This window comes from Loxodonta africana, chromosome 20 (genome assembly GCF_030014295.1).
Source record: "Loxodonta africana isolate mLoxAfr1 chromosome 20, mLoxAfr1.hap2, whole genome shotgun sequence".
NCBI lineage: Eukaryota > Metazoa > Chordata > Mammalia > Proboscidea > Elephantidae > Loxodonta > Loxodonta africana.
In genome coordinates, this window is record NC_087361.1 from 4,946,219 (window position 1) to 4,971,531 (window position 25,313).

Genomic DNA, 25,313 nt, shown 5'->3' on the forward strand with positions numbered 1-25,313 from the left:
CCTCTCAGGGCTGCCCAGGGCTTTGGGAGCTCCTAACGAATCTCAAGGAGCCCTGGTGGCACGATGGTTAAGTGCTCGGCCATTAACCAAAAAAGGTTGATGGTTCAAACCTACCCAGAGGCTCTGCAGGAGAAAGGGCTGGCGATCTACTTTCATAAAGATTACAGCCTAGAAAACCCTACTGGACAGATTTACTCTGTGCGTAACACGCGGGGCAGCCCTGCGTTGGAATCGACTCGACGGCAACCAACAACAACGGATGTGACGACGGATGGCTGACGTAACGTTTAGTCACATTCTGAGTGGTGCTAACGGTTAGGAATGCGAGAACTGAGATGTCCAACACGGACGTTTTAAATGACCTACTGGCAGTAGTTGATGCACACCTAAATACCAGGTGTCCACGGTGAGCTGTTGCTCTTCTAATACTCGTGCTACAGAGTGTAGAGTTTAATCAAACAGGTTATATGGCAAATTGTTTCAAAGGAAACGTTTCTGATAAGTTGGATGGGAGTGGCTCAGATATCAACATCAAAAATAAATTCAGTCACCATGCCAAATTATTTTTAACCCTCGAAAAAATTACCAGCATCAACAACTGAAGGCAAGCAAAGAAGAATTAAACAAAACTATTTCCCCCAGACAGTGAAAATAACAGCCTGCTTAACATAATGGAAAATTATAATAAAATCTTAATTTATTCAGATTCATCAAGCAAATTGTTCTTTATGAAATGAAAGCCTTATATGGTATTTTTGTTACCAGTTTATAGAACAGCCCTCGTCAGCTAGAGCAAATACTGTGGCACAAAAGCCTAGCAGACAAACAGGCCACGGCTGGTGTGACGCCCCAGCAATCGACACAAGTGTCCCCAGAGAAAAGGGCGTTATTTTTGTTTCTAAATGTAAGAGCTCAAAGTAATTTTTTCTCATTTTCAAAGTAAGACGCTGGGTTTTTTCCTGCCAAAAGGATATCATTTTACATTTCATTTATGTAGCACTTTTCATTCAAATGAATCTAAGTAATTTAATATATCAATATTAAACAGAACAGTCCTGCTTGCTATTTCCTATCAGCCTTATAACCGCTTCATCTGTGATGTGCATTTTTTGTTGGAACGAGTAAGAAGGAAAGAGGAAGGACCTAAAGCAGACATCATCATATTTTCATGCACTGTATATATTTTATTATTTGTCACGTGGAACTTCGAAATGAGCATATGGTTGAGACCAAGGCTTTTGTGGCAAAATCAAGCGTATCAGATTTTCCTCCTCATCATACCGACCAAGGAAATGCTTCTCTCTGGCTGACAAACCAAAGAAATCGGAGACCCTACAAAAGCTGACGTGATCTAAGCCTGGGATAATTAAACACTAATAAAAACACTGGCAGGAGCTACACCACACTGAAAGCTCAGTCGTACTCACCAGTGCATTTGCGCTCAGAGTGTTATTCATGAACTACAGCATCTAATTTAACTATCAGAAAAATTCAATAAATTGGAGTCCTTTGGACTCCCGGTGACAGCAGTTTTTCCGAGCTTTTAAAATACATTAAAATTAGGGTAAAATGCAATAAATGAATTACTGGTACTTGTCTATTCTGAGCGAACTCTTTAACAAGTGTTTATAAACAGGTAGACAATCCGGAGCTGGTTACAGCACAGGCAGGGAACAGCGACGCACATCCTGTTACGTGTATCACGTTAATAACGGCAGAAGGCGCGCCACGCCTAAAGCCCACCATAAAAACCTGTTGCCAACGAGTCAACCTGGACTCATATGCGATGCTTCAAGACAGAGCAGGGCTGTCCCATAGGGTTTCCAAGGCTCTAATCTTTATGGAAGCAGGCTGCCACATATTTTTCCCATGGAGTAGCTGGTGGGTTCAAACCATCGACCTTTTACAGTTAGCAGCTGAGTGCTTAACCACTGCGCAACCTCACTAAAACTTCAGTATTTCCTGATCCCAACCAGCTTTCTGAACCCAACAAGCATTAAAAAAAAAGAAAGAAAGAAAAAAGGCCATACCTCTGCAAACTGAAGCAAGGCCGATGCTTGGCACTGTTTTGAGGGTGCATCTGAGGGGGACGCACTTGAAGATATCTGAAAGGGAACAAGGGGCTTCAGTGCACAGGGCCATTTTCTCATATCAGACTCTGACTCTGCCCTGTAATTCCACTGTAGACACCGACAAAGATTAAGGCATGAGTCATCACCCTCCAACCCTTTTAGAAGAACAATATAAATGATAAAGGAAGACAAATGCCATGTTTCTAAAAACAGATTATGGAAAGAACAAAAAGACTGAGTTTGACTCATTTGCCATATCCCTGTAAGGGTAACTGGCATGTATCAAATAGCAGATAAGGAGACTTACTGAGACACATTTCCTTATTTCAATGAATTAAAGACAAAATTATTAAAAGCCAGAGGCTGTAAGTGAAGCCAGTTGCTCTTCCCTACACGACCCCCCAAGCTGTTCCCTGCACAGAGCCAGCTGTGAAACGGCCTTGGAGAGTTCATGTGATGTGGGTCAGGGTGTCTGGGACTGAATCTCAGCTCTGCTACTCAGCCGCTACGAGACCTACAGCAGCTCACTTAACCTTTGTGAGACTGATTTCTCCCCACTGTGGATGGATGGCAATGATAACCCCCGGCTGACAGGATGGTCATGAGGAGAAAACAAGCCGTAGCAGACACTGTCTGGCATGGCACCAGAACTCAATAAACTGTTTGCTGAATATGAATAGCACTTCTTTCTTTGAGAACACCATACCCTCTCCCACCCAATACAACACCCACACTTAGGTGTCGTGACAGTGGACAGAAGACTCTGCCTTGAAGTACTTATTCAACTAGTAGAGATCTTTTGTTTCCACTTGGTAGTTATGGCGGCCTCACTCAAAGTTTGTTCTGTGGGCCATGTGGAAATACTTCTCAAGGATTTCTTTTAGAGCAAGCTCAGTTATTAATTTTGGCTCAAAGTGAACAAAGTTTTTATTCAGCTACAAAACTGAGTGAAAGTGAGTCACAAGAGCAGAAATCCTAGTCATTACAGCTCGAGCACAGTCCAAGGCCCACAAAAGTCTTTTTCTTCGTTAACTGTGTTCAACTCCATCAAATGGTACTTATGAAGCAATAAATGCAGCTTAATCATAATTCTCCAATTACAAAAATCATTTTTTTCCATCTTAATTAAGTTAACTAAGAAAACAACGTGGCCAGTTGGTGATACAGCATCAAAGTGACGTTGAGGGATGAGAAAGAATTGGTAGAGAAATTGAGTTACTGATTTTGGTCACTGCTGAAACCATCAGGAACATTTCACTCCACTGCATCTTTTCAATCAGACAGATTCAAAAGAATGAGTATCTGAAAAGATCTCTCAGAACCCAGCTAACAAACGAGATATAAAAATATCATTGTAAACGGTTAAGATTTATCCAAGTGTTCTGAAGATACACAGGGGTGTAAGTGTGGAACTCTTATTGAAACCTACCATTTCACACGACCACTGTCAGGCTTTTCTGATGTCTGGGGAATTATAAACTGGGTGGGTCTTACCTCATACATTACTTCTCATTCCTACCAATCCTCTATAAAAATTAGGGGAAATAAATACTTTATGTAAGGGGAAATGCCTAACCTACAATGTATTTCTTCAAGCATTAAAATAGACAGTGAACAAAAGAGAACCAGTGGCTCAATCCACTTAGATGTCTGAAAAGCATTTCACAAGTTCTAAGGAAAAGGATTTTTTTATACGTTAACGTAAAGGTAAAGGAGACATTTAAGTAAATGACATGAGTAGGGGGCTGCTGGAAAAAGATTAGGGACTCCTCATACAAAAAAATAAGATGCCTCTCCTTGAAATCTTAGTGTGTACTGTAAAACCCACAAAAATGCACATTTGCCAACACACCCAATATTTCATGTGAAACTTTAGAGGTTTCATTAGATCTTTAGGGGTTCAAGAATTGCTGGCTAAGCATCTCTGCTTCCAAAGTTCAGACCAGTATTTAATATGTTTATAATTTCTGACCAAAAAAGGAATGCAGAGGGAATCCTATATTATATTCAATTCTTGAGAAAACAGCAGTTCATGGCAGATCTCACACAGAGGCAGAAATGTACCTAAGCAAGTACCTAACATTCTGGTGACATCAGCAAGGTGCTTAGGTGTCATATAAATAACATCTTAAAGAAACGGCCTAAAGTGCCAGTGTGCAAAGCAGTTTTACCAACAAACTGTTCAGGAACACCAGGAAGGAAAAATCTGAAACTAAAAATACGGTTTCACTGTACAAAACCATACCACGGCAGGCAAACGTCAGGAGGGACGACAGTGCTAGAGCAGGTCTACTGAAAGACAATTCAGACCATCAAGGAAGACCAGGTGGCTTAAAGTGTAGAAAAATTAATCAATGATGGCTCCATATGGAGTTCTAGGGGAAATGGAGATATTCTGGGAAGCAGCCCTGACCTCTGTACTTGGTATCAAGGATAATGCGCCTTTCTACATCAGCTCTCGGAACCAGCCTCAGAGACATGCTGAGCCGAGCAGTCTGTCTGACACGAGACTCTGAAAACTGCCCCGATTACATACCAGTGTTTCAATTCAGTGAAGAGGAAAGGGTTCGCAGGTGGGGTGGGGGGATCTATAGCCGATAACCACGAGTTGATTCTGTCCTCTTATTTATCAAAATCAAAACCTGATGAATGATCAAGTTCTAATAATTCAGTTATATTCCTAACCTTATTACCTATAAATAAAAACTAGTGATAAAGTATAATAATACTTGGTATGACTTCGTGACAAGCTTCTATAAACATAACTAGTTATTCCTCAGTTAAAAGACTCTGGAGTTCCAAAACATCTTTTCCAAAATTTGATTCTGTTTTCCCATTTAGGATTAACTGAGCTGAGCGGAGGTCTTTGCTGCTTTCAGGTGGTGCCATGAGCCCACATTAAAGCTTGCTGTACGATCTCCTCATTAACGAAGTATAAGTAGCAATACATCACCTCAGCAAACTGAAACAACGGTGACTTCTGGCGAGAGTCAGGGGATTCTAGGACATCAGGCCTGCCAGCGCCCGAGGGAGCCTGAGACAAAGAGAGAAGGCATAAGCGATCACAGGAATGGTTTACGGAAGCGACAGAAGACAAATGCCACCTAAAATGGCCTATCTTGAAGGCAGTGAGGCTTTAATTCCCCATTTTGAGGCAAAACTGTGACACACAGGTAGTTATACCCCGTAAGGCTTTACAAAAGGAGCTATTCAACTGTTAAATAATGCCATAAATAGCAAGAGGTGGGCAGCATGATAAGTACTAGGAAGGTTAATGTTTACCTACGAATAATCCCCACAGTGGCATCCATTTGATCTCTTGCGTATACATCAAAGGGCTTTCTACTTCTTCCACGTTCCGTGCTTCCCCAATACCTTCCGTGCTTCCCCAATACCGTATTTTTAAGCAAGTAACATGTGCCTTCTATGTTTGTTTGCCAACTGCCCCTCATCCCCACCAAGGTATTTTCATAAGCATCACTATGCCAATTTATTTTAAATGTTGCTGTAAAAAAATCAGCATAGCACGCTTAGGAAAATACCTCACAGAGGGAGGGTGCATTGACAAACAAACGTAGAAGGCATGCATCATTTGTGTGAAAATATGGTATTCCGTATCACCTGACTACAGGAGAACACAAATGAGAGTTGTTAATATGAACCATTTGGGAAGATAAAACTAATGTTTTCCAGGGTTTTCGAGTGTTTATATACATGCCCCATCTTAAAAGGTTAGTATTCACCTAAAAGAAATTTCTTTTATATGTTTGCTTTTATACTGCTTAGTATGTTGAGTAAATAATTTTAATGTCCTGCTATCTTTTTTATTAATAATAACAGCTATAGAAACAATACTGTCTATTTTTAAAAGCATAAACTGCTATTAATCAAGTACTCTTGTCAGGATTTACACTTGTTCTTCTATCCCAATGACTGAATTGACCCGTTTTTGCAATTGGGTGACATGATCACATGGGCAGCCAACTGTAATTCGAAAGTCACAGGAGTCACAGAACATTAGAGAAGTATTTCATTAATCCTCTGCTCTTTCTCTTTTTAAGAAGAAACATAGGCCCACTGAGGGAAATCAACACCTCCCCTCCCCAACATTCGCTAATCCGCTTATCCTTTTTCTTCATGGCACTTGGCATTTACTACCACCAGATATAAATATTTGCTTATTATCTGTCTTTTCCCAGGGGCTTGTGCAATGCAGGATCCCCAACACCGTCTGGGCACAATGTACTCAACAAGGATTTGCTGAATGAACCACTCAGAGCTGGTGGCAGGTCTTCTAAATTCCAAATTAGTGTGCCCTCTACTCCCCTGATTGAAAAGGTTATTGCGTATTAGGGAAGAAGTTCTCTTTCACTTTAGGAGAAAAGTGGGAAGAAATTTAAAAATGCTTTTTAATTACTTGTTTTCTGACTGCAAAATAATCCAAGATCACTGCTGGAAATGTAAAATACGCACACACACAAACCAGAAGAAAAATCACAAAAATTACCTCCCAAGATAAGCAGTTACTATTCTGTGTATGGAGGTAATTTTTGCAACAAAAATGGGGTACTATACTATAGTTACAGGATGTCCTCTTTTTACTTCACGTGTTCATTTTCCTACATTAGTAAATAACCTTTTCCAGTGTAATTTTAACAGCTGCATTCGACTCTCTTTGATGGTTGAATCCCACGGAAGAGCCAACAGTCGCTCAGGTTACACCCTAAAAGCAGAGTTTCTCAGCAATGCTCTTCCTTAGACACTGCAGTGTGTTTCTCTGACCGACAATCAGGCAGGAGCAAACGTTTGAAATTCTAATTGTGAGCTTTGGATCTGAAAGAGTAATGGCCACCTTCTCCAGTGATGAGCTCCACAAAGAAGGTGTAGGGCTTTAATCAATTTGCCACCTATGGTTGGGCTGCCAAAGCCCAACTGCTCTATTGTCACTTGGCTATTTGACAGTTATGCCAAATGTTCCCCACAGTGTTTTCACTGCTTCCCAAGTATTTGAGGCCAGCGTGACATAAGATGAACTAAAAAGGCGCACCCCCCCGCCCCCACCAAATCCCTAAAATTAGTAACCAAAAAGGATTGGGAATTCTTTTATTTGAAAGTATACTCGAATAAAATATATTTTTTATATTATAATTCAGAAATAACCACAACAAAAAAATCAAACAATAATCCCTGGCTTATAAAGAAATTCTGTGTGTCTATTCCTAGATGTGACGGTAAATTATCAAAATCTGACTTAATATCAAGCTTAGAACTAAAGAAAAATTATAAAATGTCTTTACAAACCCCAGTAGCATGGGCTGTATTACTACAGAACCTATAAATGATAAACTTAGATCTGACGACACCTGAGAAACAGCTACCGTTTACAAGGAGGGAAGTTACCCCACAGCTCGGAGTCCACGTTAACTGCAAGTGCTGCTTACAGATTCTTTGACATAACTACACAAGTCATAAAATTTAAAAGTTCAATGAGACCTCCTGCAAATCTTTAGGATAGAGGGTCCTAAACAAAACTTTCAATTTGAATGGAAAATTCAAGTGTAAGCATTTCCCGAGGTATCTGTGGTCCTTCCTATGTTACGTCAAGCGCAGCATGCAACCAGAGAGAGGAGTCTCTGCAGACGTGTTTGTGCCCACCACACACCTGACACACACCAAATGTCTTCTGACTGACTTGACTCTCTCCTTGTGCACGTGAACACAAAGAAATCTTGATGAACTGGCCAGCAAGTACACACCAGAAAGACGATATGAAGTAACTGAGCGGCTAAAACAGGTGGAGAGAATCACTAACGCTTATGCATTTTACTCACAGGTAGTGGACCATGTCCTCCCTCAAAATCTAGTTATTCCTACACTGACACTCTGGATTTGGCATTTCTCCGTAGTGCAGTATAAAAGGAACAGTGGGTTACTACTAAGGTATGTGATTACCTGACTCTCTAATCCACAAGAAACCAGAAGCAGCAAATCAGGGGCCAGACATGGGGATAAGAAAAGAGAAAGGTTTCAAAAGGAAGAAACAATGCTGGCGGCACGAAGTAACAGATAGAGGCGGGAGACAAAAAAAAAAAACTGTAAGGAAGAGACACAAATGTTAGAAAGCACTATAATCTATCTAAAACAAAGTGGGCAAATAGCCCCCAAATCGCTCCTGAAGTCACCACCTCAATGCAGTAATTAACATTTATAACTATGATTCTATGTTGCCAAGATAAGACTAATTATACAATATATCTTTTATTAGGAAGACATACACCTGTGTGATGTATGTGAGACACTGCCAGTTGCCACAGAGTCGATTCCAACTAACGGCGACCCCGTAACGTGCAGAGGAGAACTGCACCCCAGGGGGTTTTCATGGTTGCGACTTTTTGGAATCAGATTGCCAGCCTTTCTTCTAAGACACCTCTGGGTGGGTGTGAACCACCAATATTTCTGTTAGGAGCTAAATGCCTCCCTGCTTACGCTATCCTGGGACTCCATGTTAGACATACTCCCATTTAAAAATCTCAAAATGTGAGAAGGGTTCAGCGACCTGAATAATGTATATATGGAGAACTCGTTTCTGAGTGCTTAATAAGAAGTCAATGTAAGGGTGTCTATTTGTACAAAACTGACATACCTACAAATACATTCGGTAAAGAAATATAGGCTTTTACCTAAAAGGTACCATGTCACCTCCTGCTCGTATTTAAGGTATTTTATATTACTTATTTTTTTTTTTTATTGTTATCAAGCAGTACATGCTTTATATGGGTAAGCATCAATATTCACTCTTGTGCTAGAGCAGGCTTACTTTCTAAATACAGCAAACAGGCTACAAAAAGTAAATTATATTTGTTCATTAATAGAGAGGAAGGAAAAGATACCAAGTAAGCAGAGGTTAATTAAAAGGGGAAAAACTGTTCCTAGAAATAGTCTCTGAAATAATCCACAAAGCCACTAGGTGTTGCTATATGCCCAAGAATTTAGCTGAAGGGATTTTAAAGCAAAGTGTTATTAACCATGTATTCAGCTTCCCTAAAACCCAGTCATCCTTTTGATTTAGCTACAATTCTCAATGAGAGGGAAAGGGAACCACTGGTATAATGAAGAATTACTACAAAGCAATATTTTTTCACAGGAACAATTCAGATAGTGAAAATTGCAGACATAAAAACGTGATCAAGCCTATTGACATGAAACAAGAATAAGCCAATTATGTAAACTGTAGTTTTGAAAGGCAGCTATTATCAAGAACCTGCTCCTACTTAGCAAGGCCCTAGACCTGCCAGCGTAATTGTGAAGGCAGGCTGGACACAAGTGGTAAAGGCCCTAGCTGCATCGGAGCCACCACACATTCCTGCCCTTGGTAATTCAAACATCTATGCGTTACTCACTTGTTCAACAGGTATTCAGTAAGCACCTGCTATGTGCCAGGCACAAAGGTTGCTGCTCTCAACAGGCTGTATCCACGATGTACTACATTCTACCCGTATCCACTATATATGCTGGGGAATGAGATGATGACCAAGGGAACGTGTCTGATCCTTAAGGGGCTTGAAGGTAAACTTCAGGGAGCAGGTAGCTACACATAAAGTCACTGCATAATGGTGGAGTATTACAGGCCCATCAGGGCAAAGAATCAGCTTTTTTCTTTCTGTCTGGGGATGGGTTGGAGGAAGGAAGACAGGTAACGTCTGGACATACCTAAAAGGAACATGAGAATTTTTCTCAAAGAGAAGTGTGGCAATGAAGCAGTAACAGGTAAGGAAGCAAGTGTTCTGTGTATTCGAGGAACAGTGACTTTCCCCCATGGCTGAGGCCGCAGCATGGCAGGGTGGTGGACATTCAAGTGACTGAGAGGATTTGAATTCTGTGTTAAGAGGCTGAGGAATCAGGCTAGAGACGACAGATAGCCAGCTAGGGATTTTAGTCAAAGGAGAGGCATGATGAGAGAGGTGTAGTGGATAATTCTGTCGGTAGACTACAAGGTGCCCTTGGCTGGGAGATACTGGAGGCAGGAGACCAAGCAAAGCTTAGTGAAATAACCAGCTGAGAAGTGAGGTCCCAATTAAATCAGTGATGGTATTTGCCAGCCTTCAATAATTGTCTAGAAGGATGTCAGGACTGAAAAAGAGGGGTCGGACAATGCCCATGTCTCTAAGGTAGGTCTGTGCCTGTAACTGATAGCATTCAGAAGAAGGCAGGCAGCTGGGTTTTGTGGATGATGGGGCTCATTTACGGAAGAAGGCAGCCTGGGGATGTGTTATTCAGTTTCAGACATTCTAGGTATAAAGATTCTATGTGACTCCAAGGTGTATGATTTGACTCTCACCCTCGTTTAGCCTGACCCAGCCCTTCCACAGTTGGTGGATTCTGCCAGCTATCATCCTGTAACTAAGTAACCAGGTGATCATTTAATTTACATTTAATATCAGGTGTTAATAAAGCTCTGAAATGGAGTTGAGCTTGAACATAGGTGAATTAAATGTAAGCATATTATATCCAGGTTAATTCTTCAAAAAATGTTTTTAAGGACTAAAATGAAAGCAGTGTTAACTAAACCTTAAGCATGTAGGCTAAAGAGAAACCCGAGCACTAAGGCATCTTACTGGGTTACCCGACACAGTGCTGTGTAACAGCGGAGAGCAGTGCTGGGCTACCATGAGACGTCCAAACAATACCGTACGGAGCTGAGTGTCCCAGGAGTAAGGATGCACGTTGAGTCATCGGCTGAGAGGAGGAGTAAGGCCTGGCTGTACTCAGGGCATTAGCCCTGCCAGAGCACTGATCTCACTCCGTGAGTAAGCTCTCCTCATTGTAAGCCACGTGGCAGAGCGCTAGGGTCAACCAGAGCCAGACTGCACATCCGTCTACAAATAACTGCTGTGGGAGTTGGGACAGATCACAGCATCGTCCTGCCTCAGTTTTCCCATTTGATAAAGTGGGTAACAATGCTACCCCTGCCTTCTTTTCAGGACACTATGAGAACAGAATGCAACAGTGCACACAAACATGCCCTTAGCAGTACCGCCACCAGCAAGCACCTTTCTCCTGGCGAGGAGGATGCTATTTTTTAGCCTCTGGTACTCCGCCCTCCTGTCTATCCAGCGCTCACACGGCCCAGCTTCCACACCATCCCTTCCCACCATCTCAGCGATCCCTGTCTTGAGCAATGCATCCTGAGGACTCATCGAGGACATACGGTTGTCAATTAAGCTGGGTGAAATGGTCCTGTCTCCCTGGGCTTCGAGCCTCACTGCTGAGTCTATGGCCAGATTACCCAATAAGTACTAATCCGTAGGGCACAATTTCACCTGTTTTTCACAACATCTTTGATGTGAAATTGTGCAGTACAGGTCAGTAAAGCGCGTGTGTACCTTGCTTAATGTAAGCCAGTGGTAACTTGCTTACTGGTTAATCCGCCCCTGCTGCTGACAGACAGAAACGCTGAGCTCCCTGGCTGGATTGGCAGTTCCAGCCTAAATGGGAGGTGAACCGTTACACAAAAGGAGCCATCTCTCACCACCTAGGGAGAGAGAGAGACCAAAGTGCCCATTTGCTAGTCAATGCAGAATTTAAATACTACATTTCTTCTGATATGTGTTTGAAAGCTATAAAACTGGAGAAGGGAATAAAAGCCTTGATGGGGGTGGAGAAAGGAGTTGGGACAGGCTGGAATTCACTGGATTTAACCCCCCTGGAACAGTCATATAAAGTCACCTGAGGGAGGCACAGATCAAACTAATTCAAACGTACCAATCAACGGGTAGGAAAATCTTTCTCCACATTTCACTGATGTCGGGAAGAATGGTAAAAGCTTTACTTTCAGCTTTATCTAAGTGTTTTAAATTTAAAACTCAGTGGTTAAAATACAGTCATTCATTCATTCAACAAACATTGGTAGAGCCAACTTTCCTCTATCTCATCATTTAATGGAAAATATGTGGGCTTAAATCCTAGTGTTATCGCTTTCTGGCTCTGTGACCTTGGAGAAATTATTCAAGCTCTCTAAGCCTATGGCTCTCACAGGCTCTTAGGGCTGCGGAGAGATGAAACAAGACAGTCAATGTGAAGTGCTTAGCACAGTGCGTGGCCCCTGAAAGCACTCGTGAAATGACCTGCTCCAGCTCCTATTCGCATCAGTAAAGGTGCAGGACAGGATGGCAGAGAAGTGGCTGGAGTTGAGGACAGGTGGGTGGGGGCTGAATCATAAATGCCCCTCTATGCTATAGGAGGACTGGAGCTAATCCTCCTGGGTTCAAATCCCAGTTTTGCCACTTCCTGCCTGTGTGATCTTGGGCTGGTTACTTAGCCCTTCTCTGTCTCTGTGTTCTCACCTGACGAAACCAAATCTGCTGCTAGGGAGTCCATTCCGATTCATGGCAACCCCATATGTTACAGAGTAGAGCTTCTCAATAGGCTGTAATTTTTATGGAAGCAGTTTGCCAGGCCTTTCTTCCATGGAGCTGGTTAGATTTGAACCACCAACCTTTAAGTTAGCAGCTGATCACAAATCGCTTGTGCCACCCAGTTCGTGTTCTCACCTATCAGCTCAAGATCTAGATGTGAGGTGAATATGGTTTGTCTCATATGGTTACCTTGAGGATCGAGAGAGTTACTCTTCCATAATGCCCAGGGCCTAGGATGGAGGAGGTGCCCAGTAAATGTCAACTGTTGTGACAACAACTCCTCTGCGGCCGTGTGAACTACTGCACAGTTGTAATTCTATGTCATTGCTCCTGATCCCAAGCTGCTGAATGTCTTCTAGAGGACACACAGCTTACACACAGTGTACAATGAGAAAAAACAATACAAGACCTTTAAATACAGAGTTTATAGTAAAGTCCAAACTAAATGTAATCAAGTACTGTTCCATATGATACTGACAGTAAAAGCTATAAGAATTAAAACCCGTTGCCGCTGAATTGATTCCAAGTCACCGCAACTCTATAGGACAGAGTAGAACTGCCCAACAGAGTTTCCAAGGAGCACATGGTGGATTCAAACTGCCGACCTTTTGGTTAGCAGCGGTAGCACTTAAACCACTACGCCACCAGGGTTTCCATAAAGGAGAAATCTAATTTGGCTGAAGAAATCAGGGAGGGCTTCCTGGAGTTAGCAAGATATTGGTATTACAAAACAAAACAGATTATTTTCAAATTTCAATTATATAGATATTTGGATATGTGAGTTTTCTATTTTTAAATAGCCAGTGGTGATCAACAAGGAAAGATCAGTGTGATTCCCCTCGAAGCCAGAAGCAAGTGTGAAGGATTTGCTAGCTGTAAAAACATGAACCTCAACACAGTGTCAGCTCCGCGAGGGAGGAACTCGTCTCTGGTTGTTCCCTGAGGAGCCTAGCACATAGAAGCATTCAGGGAACACTTGTCAAAGCACTGAGTGTGCAAGAAGATGGCACACAGTCCCTATACAGTTCAATTCTTATACAGCACAACCTCCGCAGTCCCTAACGGGAGTACACCATCATAAGCCAGTGTCTTGTCTGCTAACTCTGATGCTAACTCAGCTACTCTGCTGAAGTTGTGCTTCCCTGTACTGATTTCTCCCAGGTATTAAAAAGTTGCCTCCTTCTTGAGCACCTGCTGATAAAGGTAGTCAATCATAACTGTAATTTCTTACCAGTTTTCACCGGACAAGGAAGTGCGTGTGTTGCTGGTAAAGCGTATTACAGTCTGTGGGAGTTAATGGCTGGTTTAATTTAAGCTTTCAGGATGAGTACAAAATGCCTAGAATAACTTATGGTAATAACACTACGTACCTGTAGGAAAGGAATACTTTACAGGTTTTATTTAATTAATCTTCATAGTAGTCTTGGGAGTTAGAAGCAAGTGGGTATCATTATTAGCTCCATTGTACACAATGGAAGGCAAAGAAGAAAGCGTCTGACCTTAACTTTACTGTCTTACCTGGTGGTTCCAACAAAAGAACCAGGTTCCTAAAAATCACAGGGCCACATTTTAAGGCATTTTCCATATTTCTGAAAGTTTGGTATTGGTAAGTCATTCAACTAAATAAGCACTGACGCCTTCAAAGCTTTTCATCAGCCATGATTACTTTGCCCAGCTTCTCTCATTTCCCATTACACCCCAATCCACCCGTTTCACCCCAGCCAGGAGGGTTTTCTGGTGCTCATTTAGGTCCAATACCAAACGTCGTTCTTTCCAAGATTAGTCCAAGCTGTTCTATACATTTTATGTTGAGGGCCAGCCCCTCTTCTACACTCACTGAACTGTTATCACTCTGCCTTTGTTTTTTAAATTTAATTTAGCTTTACATTTTTATTAAAGTAAGTAACAAAAAGACATAACAGCATAGAAGATTTTTAGTCCTGGAGATGACTTCTAGTAATTCTAGACCAATTCTACTTATTCTCCATTTATCACATTTTCGTCTTTAGATAATAATTAAATCCCTGATATGAGAAATAAGGATTTAACTTTCAATCTAACCCCTTCCCTTTAGCTCTTCCCAGAGTTTGATGTAAACATTGTTACTTTAATTTCTTCTACTTTTTTGTTGTTGGTTCCTTTAAAGTAAAAACTGGGTATGTTTACTTAAACCTCTCAGGCATTCTAATGAACACACTGGCTCCCACCTCCTCCGCAGCCCCCTGCTAGTCTATCAAATTTTGTTGACTAAATAACTTCAGTTTGATTTTTTAAAATTTAAACAGTTTGCTGAAATCTTATATTCATTAGGAAACTCCTTTCCACTTCTTTCATTATAGGCTGATTCCCTAAAGAGGTGCCTAAGCTTGTATTTCACAAGGGCACAGAAGAAACGAACTTAATCTGCCATTTTGAGCCAGGAGTCACTGCTTTATGTCTATATTGCTCAGTACGTTTATTTTGCTTAAAAACTAGTAAATTCTTTAATGAAAAACATTGTTTTAAAAAATCTATCCCAAATTTTTAATGCATGTTGATGTATATGGGGTATAAAGAAAATACAGGTAGTAGATCACTTATGTTAAAAATAAAAGAACCAAAACAAACCACACTGTTAAATGTAAAATTCATTCCTCTTATTCCTCAGAGACACAAATTTATCATAATTGAAATTACAGAACAAACCCTGGTTTGGTAACAAAAATGCTGAATTAATAACGCCACAAATTTATTATGACAGATTTAGAATTAATCAGAAAACTGCAGTAAAGGAGAAAACCCACACATTTTGTTAATTTTATATGACTGCTGGTATTTCAAGAACCTGTAATCTTTCTCTAAAGACTCTAAGAGCACTTTGTAGGAGCTGGCATAGGCCAAATATACTTTTAATCTGGAGCTTTATTATGTCAGTTACAATAAACCTCTCCATCTTGTGTTTTTTTTAATCTATTGCCTATAAATTTTCATATTAAAAAAACAACCTTTTGAGGACTTTTACTATACGGTTAGGTTTCAGGTCAGTGGACAAAGCAAAGTCTCCTCCCTTTAAGAATTTTGCTGTGGCATTTAAACAAAGCTATTATGGTTTTTTTTTTTTATGGTTAGACCTTTTCTGTGGCAGAATTTTTGTAAAATGTCACTTTATTTGAACGATCCTTCCTAACTGAATGGTCCTTCCTAAGAGTATCAACAGGTTTCACAGTAAAATCGTTCCAAATGTCAGAAACATGAAATTCCTGTACTCTCTCCTTAGTTCATCGTTCTGCTAATTTTCTTAGGAATTCATAAGTTACATATTTACTGTATTTGCCTTATTTTCACCATCTGTCTATGTGTATAGGTCTCTAAAGTTTTATGACCTTGTCTACATATTTGGAATAGGACTTTGCATAGAAATTCAGGTGCTAAATGAGATCTTCTATAATTCAAATTCTCAAACTAGTTATATTTACAGATAACATCATTTTACATAACTTTCATTGCTTTATTGTTTTGATATGACCTAAATACCTCTGAGGGACAAGGAATATCAAGAAAAAGCGTTGTGTTCTTAGAAGCGGTTCTTAAAGGCCTAAGTGCTATCAACTTCTTCCTTAGTATTTCCCCTCTCCTACATGGCCCACTTCTTCAAGTCATTCAGCTCTTTTGTTTTCTGCCCTGAAAATTCCCAAAATGTTTCCTCTTCATCAGTGAGAAAGGGCCTACCGCTATGTTTTTAAATCGTTTGCATCAAAATTCTGCTGTTCTCAAAAGGGAAGAGAACAACTTCAGAGTGAAAGCAACCCAAGAGGCAAGCCTTTAAGAGAAAAATAAACATAGCATCCTTTTCTTTGGCCAGCATTTTATCTATCCTTGAGTTCTATGCATGGCTGTTTGTTTACATTTGTGAATTCTACATTTATAGTAAAGTTACAAAGAGTGCTAAAAGATGTTGGGCACAAACTGCCATGATAATCTAATCTATTAGGAAAGGCAACGCATTCTGGGAAAGTATGAGTCAGACTGTGCTGAAGGGTCAAGTGTGCATACTACTCCTACGTTCCGCTTTTGGAACACGCCTGGTACACCCTGCACCCAAGTGAAAGGTAGTCTGACAGGCCATTTGGGAGCAGCCACGTGTTAGGAATTGAAATGATGGCTGACAAAGCTATTGTGTTAAGAGGCATAAACATGCTGAATGAATATGTGAAGGCATAAAGTGACACTTTTTTTTTTCAGCTAAAGATTAGTTCAATTCAAATAATTAAAAAGTCAGGACTACCCAGTACATCCATTTGCACATCTTTTGCTGAGCTGAAATGAATGGAATCAAAAGAATTAAATAGAATATATGGTCAACAACTCTGGATCCCAAATGTAAACTACAAATAATAAAGGCCTTTTAATGATATGAATAGCTTACACAGTATCTCCTGAAACTACTATTTGAATGGACTTCAGCTATAATCTATAATGGCATACTCGTAACTTAAAAAAAGTAAAAGTAAAAAAAAAATATAGAACTTCAATAAAACTGAGCTGCTGACCGCTATTCTGCCCTAAACAGTGACTCTGACTGACGACTGGAAAATTTCCACCTCAAGTACCTGAGTGTGATAAAATAAGGTGACCTGCAGGTTAATTTGACTGATCTCTGCTAATTTTTTTTTTTTTCTGCTAAATGGGTCTGAAAAATAAAGGAATTCCACAAATGCCAACTACACGTGGTTAACTGCCACTGCCTACCCATCAAAATAATAACTAAAAATGTCAGGAAAAGCAGGCCAATAACCACGCAAGGGAATAATAAGAGATCAAGAAATCAAGGTCATGAATATTTGGGTCCTTTTCCTATCTCATTTTAAAGACTAAAACAGTCCTAGAATATCATGTTTTCTAATTTTTCAAAACAGAGGAGTTTGGAGTCACGCAGGTAACAGAGAGACCAACAGTCAATGTCTTTACTCTTATGTTTCCACTAGTATGTCCTAATGAGAATGTCACAAAAGCAGGGAGTGTTTTGAGTAGATGGAAAAATTATAAGACTCCGCCTACAGAATGATGACACAGTCGTGCAAATGCCAACTATCTGCACACAGCGTTTCTTACTCCTAGACTCGCAGGCCCCAGATTGGCACCTGACTTCTGCTGTGTCCTCCTGGAACTATTCACGCCATTTCTGTCGTCAGCAGGATGCACACACAGACTTTCATGAGAACAATTATAAGCTGTTTGTTCACGAGCTGTAGACAGTGAAACTGTGGAACTGACAAGGTGAAGAGGCCATAAATGTCTGTGTTCTCAACACCCCGAGTGAGCAGAGGGGAGAGGGATGAGGGAACAGCTTACCTCTGGTGTGCTCAGAGCATGTTCTCCAGCTAAAAGCAGCATGCTCAGGCCTCCCATTTGAGTAGGATCTAAGTAAGTCAAAAACAAACATCATCGATTTACAAGCATGAAGTATGTATTATCCATGCAGAATGCAAAAGAACACTAAAGACTAACAGTCAGAAATCCAACAGAACCACACCTAACGTTTTATGGAAAACTCTCAAAACTCTTGATGTAAGTAACAACCTATGCGTGCTCAGCATATACACTTCTGTGAGCCTTTTAAAAATCCTACTGTTGGACTGTGTACTATGCAGCATTCCCGCGTAGCACTTTGTTCAATGCCACAGCCGTTGACAACATAAACGACCTCCCAGCGGGACGCATCTTTCCTTGCTGCACAGGGAGTCTGGATGGGAACTGTTAAGGAAAGAACGCTTATGCTTGTCTTCCAAGAAGTTTGAGATTGTTATTCTCAAGTTGTTATTTTGGCCTTGTGAAAGCAGGGCTGATAAAAAGACCCAGGCTATCAGAGGAACTAGAGAACAGGGAAATTTCTCAAATTCAAATTCTCTAAAATCCTGTGGGCTTCATTCAAATAATTTTTCTTATCTATAACTTTCATAAATAAACGTAAATTATCTGATGATGTATTTTTTGACATTTTAAATCCTGCTGAAAGTACCTTCAAGATTTAAAACCATCCTTTTCGCGTTGCCAAGTCTGTTTCCATTCTCTCAATCAGCAGAGACAGAAGGACAGAACCCAAACAGCACCGCGGGTGGTCTCTGACCCAGGGCTACACTGACAAAGGTATCACAGCAGACTAGAAGAAACCTTCCTTTTCTTAAATTAATTTCAGAGCTGCAGTGAAATAATGTATGTGAAAATGCCTGACTCTCTGCCTAGTCTAGCGCATAAAGGTCCTTAATCGACACATGTATAATTTAAGAATCTCTCTATAACTGAAAACCGGATCAGTCACAATGTTGCCTGAAGATCATTCATTGTTTCTTTTGGATTTCTTTCCTTTTTTTTTGGTTAAAGGTATGACCCTAAGTAACGTTTCTGTACACAACAACTCTGAACATATCATATACATAGTCAAGATAAATAAAAAATAGAAAAAATAATCTGAAGTAGTAAAATAAAACAAAAACAAAGAGGTTGTTAGACGAAAAAGTATGTGGCCAATATGATGAGATGGTCAAAAATAACTCGGTGTTGGAAGGCAGCCACATAGAAAGACACACATGGGATCCACAGGCAGACACTGACACCTGACTTGATAAAACAAAGCTCTTTGTTGATGTTAAGATTCTATCCTTAGTTAAATGTTAAGTCATCACTTTAAGAACTGTTGTGGTTGTTAAAACAGATACTTATCGATTTTTATTGATAGTTTTAAACCTATTTAAAAATACAAATCAGGAAGGGGAAATGAATTGACTAGAAAGTGAAGGTTTAATTTGGTTCTTTGGCAGCTAAATACTTTTTGCAGCTGTCATCCTAGAGATGTGGAGAATCAGATGTTTGCTTTCTAATAAAGATAAAAATGTGTGAGTTCAAATTACAAAGTAAAATAGGAACATGCTCACACAATAACTTACTTAAGTTACACCAGTGCAACTTTGAAAGAAGTTTGCTGAATAGATACTAAACACAGACCAAGAAATTATAATCAGCCTTTACAGTAATTTATACTTACAGATTGTCACTTAGAAATATCAAAAATCTATAACGTACTTCCCGTCACTGAAAGACCCCATGCTAATTTAAATTCTACACAGCTTTCCCTCCTCGGAAATCATGTGTTTCACTGCTATGAGGCCGTTCAAAACAGCAAAATGTCATGTGACAGGGCTATTAGGCAAACAAAACAAAATAAAAATGAACAGATTCCATGTCGAGGAAAAGCCTAAATTGGACTTCAAAAGCTCTACAGTACAAGGCACAAGACCCTGGGGCTCGCTTACTTTGGCCACGTCGTCAGGAAAGGCCAGCCCCTAGAAAAGCGCATCGCGTCTGGTAGAGTGTCAGCGAAAACAAGAGAAACCCTCGAGGAGATGGACTGACACAACTGCCGCAAAAACACCAACGATGATGAAGGTGGCACAGGGCTGGGCGACGCTTCCTTCCATTACAGACAAGGTGGCCATGACTCAAAACTGACTGGATTCAGTATTCCCTACATTCAAATAGCTAAGCACCATGCTCAAAGGCAAATTCCTTAAGTCACTTTCATCTTACCAAAAGGAAAACAACTGACAGTATCAGACCGATGTTATCTACTGTACACCAGCTTAACAAGGGTTCTGATCATGGCTTTCTAACATATGTCCTTTTCTAGGTCATCATCTAATGAGATAAACATGAGGAAGGTGTTTTTCTGCTTCCCGGTACTTTCCTTTAAAAAATTGTTTAAAAAACCTGACTTGTTAATATTTTGTTTGAAGTCCAAGTTCCATTTTCAGTTTGTCCACAGAAGGCTACTTAATAAATCGTCAGAAACGGTGCAAAAATCAGACATCTTTCACAGCTTTCTGTAGTTTACCTACATAGTTACATGGTTTGTAAAGAGCAGTATGCAAAAAATACCTGCAAACAAATGTAGCCAAAAAACCCTATAATGACCTATAAATGATATCAAAGATATTCAGTTAGAGGCCAACATCCGTGTACCTTTTTTGGTCTTGGTAATAAAAATATTTTCTGAGGTACTCCAACTGCTACAATCTGGGAAGTCTAGATTGCTCACCAAGCGTATCTAGCAGCAAGAGGAGTGCGGCTAAAACTGCACCAAGGGACGGCTCAGACAAGGACAGGTCTCTCTTTTGTTTCTGCTGGTACATGCAGGAGCATCACTTGGGAACCACAGTACAGACAGCTACTTAACAGTCACCTGGACACTCTGTTCACCCAGGATGCTGCTAGCATATCATGCTGCATTTCGTAGCGTTTCCAGCCTACACTGCCACGTGCTCTGTCATGCTGCGAATCGCACACTGAACTGTGAAGTCCCGTTAGGCCTGCAGGCTGTAAGAAACGCTCTGTCGTCACAGCGACGCTCAACTTCCTTTTCCAACCTTTCCACATTGGAAAGGGCCAGCTGGGTTCTGAAGAACATTTGCTGTAATAGTGACGTAGGAACCCAATAGATCAACACCAACTTCACCGCTTCCACCCTACCCTATCTCCAATTTCGCCCTGGCAAATTCCTCTTTTGATTATTGCATTCCAATAGCCAAAAAAGGAAGCGCTATTTGCAGAGTAAATACAGATTTTTTTTTTTATGGTAATAAATGCTTTAGCATTCCTTATCACCAAAGAGTGTTAAAGGCTCCATTATAAATGGAAAGATCTGGAATTTTAAATTTGCCTGGCCCATAGAGGAATGGGGATAGAAAAAAGGGTTAGGATGGGGATGAGGGGAAGTGGAATTCCTTTTAGGACACAGCTGTCAGGTCCATCTCAGATCTGTCAAAGTTGTTCATATCCATGCCCTCTATATCTCAAATACTCACATGATCTACATAAGCGTGGGTTTTTAAACACTGATGATAACTGAGGTACTTAATGGGATAGCTTATTAGTATGTGTGTGTAAAGTATTTTGTTAAGATTATAAAATTCCCTGAGCTCCCGACAGTCTACAGATCAACCTCCACACTGCTGTCTACCTGTCTACACTGTCAGGAACTAACATAATTTATAATGGCTGTACCACTTGGTCTACACACATCCTTTCTTTAATTTCATATACATCTATCCATGTCGTACTTAATATTGGTCATAAATTTTACTCCTGTCTCTATGATTTGTTGAAAAAACTGCCTAAATGTATTGCCCTGTACTTAAAGTAGAAATAGAAACAGGGCCCAAACTCACCTGCCATTCCAAAGTTAAGCTGAGGCATTTCTTCGGTCTTGGCTTTCTTGGGGCTTGGCAAGTCCCTTGAAGAGTCGGATGGGAAGGCCCAGAGTTTCTTTCGTGGATTGACTGTGGGCGCTGAGGACTTCACAGGCTTGTTTGTGGTAGGACACCATTTGTAGCCAGGGTTTGCTTTCATAAATGCATCTTTATACTACAGATAAAAGCAAAGATAACAGATGTCTATTAATCTACAGATTGAGAAAGTTCTAATTAGCCTCCTTCCTCTCACCTGCCCTATTTATATCATGAGTGAGAAAAACGTCAGTAACTTCTGTAGCTTTCTCAGCTCAGGGCTTGGGAGTCAGGATCAGGAGTTATCTACTATCTACTAGAGGGTCCATCTGTGGTATGAGGGGACACAGGTGGCATACTTTGTTTCCTTTAACCTGCAATTTTTTTAGTGTCCAAAAAACTGCTTGACTATGGTGGGAAGAGGGAATTGTTTCACAATGGGAAGAACACGGGTTCTGGAGACAGAAAAACCAGTCACACTTAGGGCTTCAGTGACCAAGGACACAGGACGTAACCTCTTTGCGTCTCAGGCTCAGTTCCCATAAACTGGGAATACCACCAGGTTATTAGGAACACTGCTGCCTGGTACAGCGCTCTTTCAAAGTAGGCATCAATAAACATCACTTTTCTTTCCTTACTTTGTGCAGGGCAAAGGTGAGTTTATATCAGCCAATAACCAAGTTTTGCTCACTGCTTGACGTAATGTGGTACGTATGGTAAAAAAAAACAAAAAAACTAAGTACTCTGTGCTTTGATATACTGGTAAGGTAAGTGCAAGCAAACTTAACAGAAAAATGCTCAGTCTTGGAATAAAGGAACAAGACTAAACATGGGAGATGAACGAGGCAAGCCTAACTGGTACACACTCTTCACTTACTTACAAAAAAAACAGGTCCACGTGGAGGAACACGGGATGCAGAGTCTGACGGCCTGGGTCCCACCTCTTCTATTAGCCAGCGGTGGACATAAAGCCAGTCATTTAACCTTTCTCAGACTCAACCCTTCCATCTATAAAGTGTAATAGTACCTGTTAATGCTGTGAGTTTTGTAAGGAGCGGACGTGACTGCACATGTGAACGTGCTCTAAGAGCTGAGATGTGTGATGTTGCAATTAACCTTTTTAAGTCTAATTTTAAGTCTTTACTGTCATGCTTCAACCCTCAGTGATACAGCTTTTTCTCTTTCTGTGGCTTCACTTTTTATCCTTTCTTCCCGACTCTTGTACCTTTCTCCTTTGTGGCAATAGCACTAAATGAAATGCATTTATTATTATTTACTATATACTGCCAACAGTTATCTGTTAAATATTTATTTTGCATGTATTCAACTATTAATACGTTATTATTGCTAAATACTCTATTAAATTAATACTTTTAAGTCCCGTAGGCTTGCTTTTTAAAAAAGTTACTCCATGTGTGAAAATAATTGAATTATAAGCTCCAAATTGCTTTTTATTTACCCCAGCAGGAAAAAAAGGTTCTTTTATCCTTGGTGTAAGGGAAGTGTAGGTAATTCAAATAACAAACTCTTTCAACCATTTTACTTTAAATCATACAGATGAAAACTGCAGTGGAAATATAATGCAATGTTAAAAGTCAATTGTCTAGAATTATCCCCAAGTTATTTTAACTCAGATTTTCTGAATTCAAAATCGTTTTGTTTTTTGACATATAAGGTGTAAATCTACCTGTTGAATACATGTGTGCATGTAGAAGGAAGGTAAGCATAAAATACTATGATATAGTCTCACTTTTCTTACAAAACTAATGAATTATAAAATGGGTCACAAGGCCAGAACAAAACCAGAATTTACCACCACATAGCAGAAAGCATTTGGAGGTATCAAACGTGACAGAAGAGATACCAACCACATTCACGTGCACGGGGGATTTACATATAAGCTGAAACAGACAGTAGCCTCGCCTGCTGTCTGGAGGTGGAAAGTGACAAATGGCAGGGGAGGGGAAATGGAGTGGCAGACACAGGCATCACTATTGTGTCCCAGTAAAAGGCACACTGCTGGGTTTGTCAGATGAAGTCATTTGGACAAAGGTCGCCACTCTATAACGTGACAAAAGACCTTCAAACAAACTGATTAACATATTTGTCATGACGAAATTCTCTCTTACTCATTTTTGAGGTAGTTTAAATTTTCTACGAAGAAAGTCACAGTTGTAAAAGATGCTGGACTGGATGGGTGTCACCAGCCCTTGGACTTCGGTTTGTCAGGTGAGCCCCCTGTCCCTCATGTGGACCCACTGAATAAGCTCTTTCACAGCCAGATGTCATTCCTTTTGCTAAGAATCATTTAAAAATTTGCTTTGCTGAAAATCAGTAAACGTAGTGTAAGTGATAATACTGTCATCCTTATGAATGAATGATTGCCAACATCAACTATTTTTAAATAAGACAACATGAAGCAGTGACAATCACCACATCATAATCGCTTTTCTTTCTCTTGCCAACCCTGCCTCTTCTCTCTCTCAAATACTTTGTGAGCACCTCCTGTATGACAGACACTGGTGAGCCAGTGGAGACAGAAAAAGCGTGAATTAGACAAGTGTCCCTACCTTTACGCTGCTTAAAAGTCACAGTCAGTCACACAAACATATTATTCTTTTTCCATGTGTAGTCTATAAGCCTTGTCCTGGCTGAGGCACAATCAACTGTTTTGCAAAGGGTCCCCAAGAGGGGACGCTACCTATGGGATGAAGAAAGGACAAGAGGAAGGCCTGGATCTATCTGGAAAATGCTGGTTGAGAATTCACTGTGAGAGTCAATACTCTGTACCAAACTATTAATCCTGAAGACTCTGGAATTCCATATAGATGTTCAATACCAAGACATTTGTTAGTTCAATAAAGTATACATTGAGTGCCTTCTCTGTGCGGAAGGGCTAAGAATGTGGGAGACAGAGAAAATAATAATGTACAATCCTTGTCCTTAAGGAGTTTAAAACGTTAGATGGAGATGTCAGTAATACTTAAAAACGCACACAGTCCACACATAGCAGTGTATGAGCACCAAGCCAGCAGCAGAGGCAGGAAGCGCCTCGGGGTGTGAGGACGTCTATCTGCCTTGGGACTTGGTATCAATCCCATCAACCACCTGCTCTGATTCAGCTACAGAAGACAGTAGAAAGGCTTCAGTCATCTGTTGTGATGAAGATATTAGGGACGGGATTACTGAGAAGGCTGGGTAGGGGACAAACTGGGGAAGGCATTTTACAGTCTGAAGCATATGGATAAGTGAAGCTATTAGCATCCAGGTCACCCAGCTGGGCAAAATCTATCACCACGGAACTGGAAAGGCCCAGGAGATAGGCCCCACCCACCCAGACCCCTAGGGCGGGGCTGTTCAACCACAGCGTGGATCACCATCCTGGGGAAAGGGGGCTCACTGATCCTCCAGAAACAACAATCACCATCTGCACGTCCTATGCTTTCAACGAAAAGTCTCTCATAGGTAACTAAGCCCCTGCTCAAATACTCCTTTTCAAAAATCTCCCATTAAAATAAAAATTCAGTTTCTCATGGCTTCCAATTTTCTTTCTTCAAATCTCTAACTGA

General features: G+C 40.6%; 1 protein-coding gene across 13 annotated transcripts in view; it reads right to left on the reverse strand.

Moving 5' to 3' along the window:
- BBX (BBX high mobility group box domain containing) overlaps nucleotides 1-25,313 on the reverse strand; it is a 294,480-nt gene that overhangs the window by 63,424 nt on the left and 205,743 nt on the right. For 12 of the 13 annotated variants that reach the window (XM_064273026.1, XM_064273018.1, XM_064273023.1 and 9 more), the window contains 4 exons: nucleotides 21,688-21,883; nucleotides 17,819-17,886; nucleotides 5,026-5,106; nucleotides 2,031-2,105 (listed from right to left, as the gene is read on the reverse strand). In XM_064273026.1, the coding sequence (XP_064129096.1) occupies nucleotides 2,031-2,105; nucleotides 5,026-5,106; nucleotides 17,819-17,886; nucleotides 21,688-21,883 (420 nt within the window). The remainder of the gene's footprint in view (nucleotides 1-2,030; nucleotides 2,106-5,025; nucleotides 5,107-17,818; nucleotides 17,887-21,687; nucleotides 21,884-25,313) is intronic. The other variant, XM_064273019.1, reaches the window with a different exon arrangement.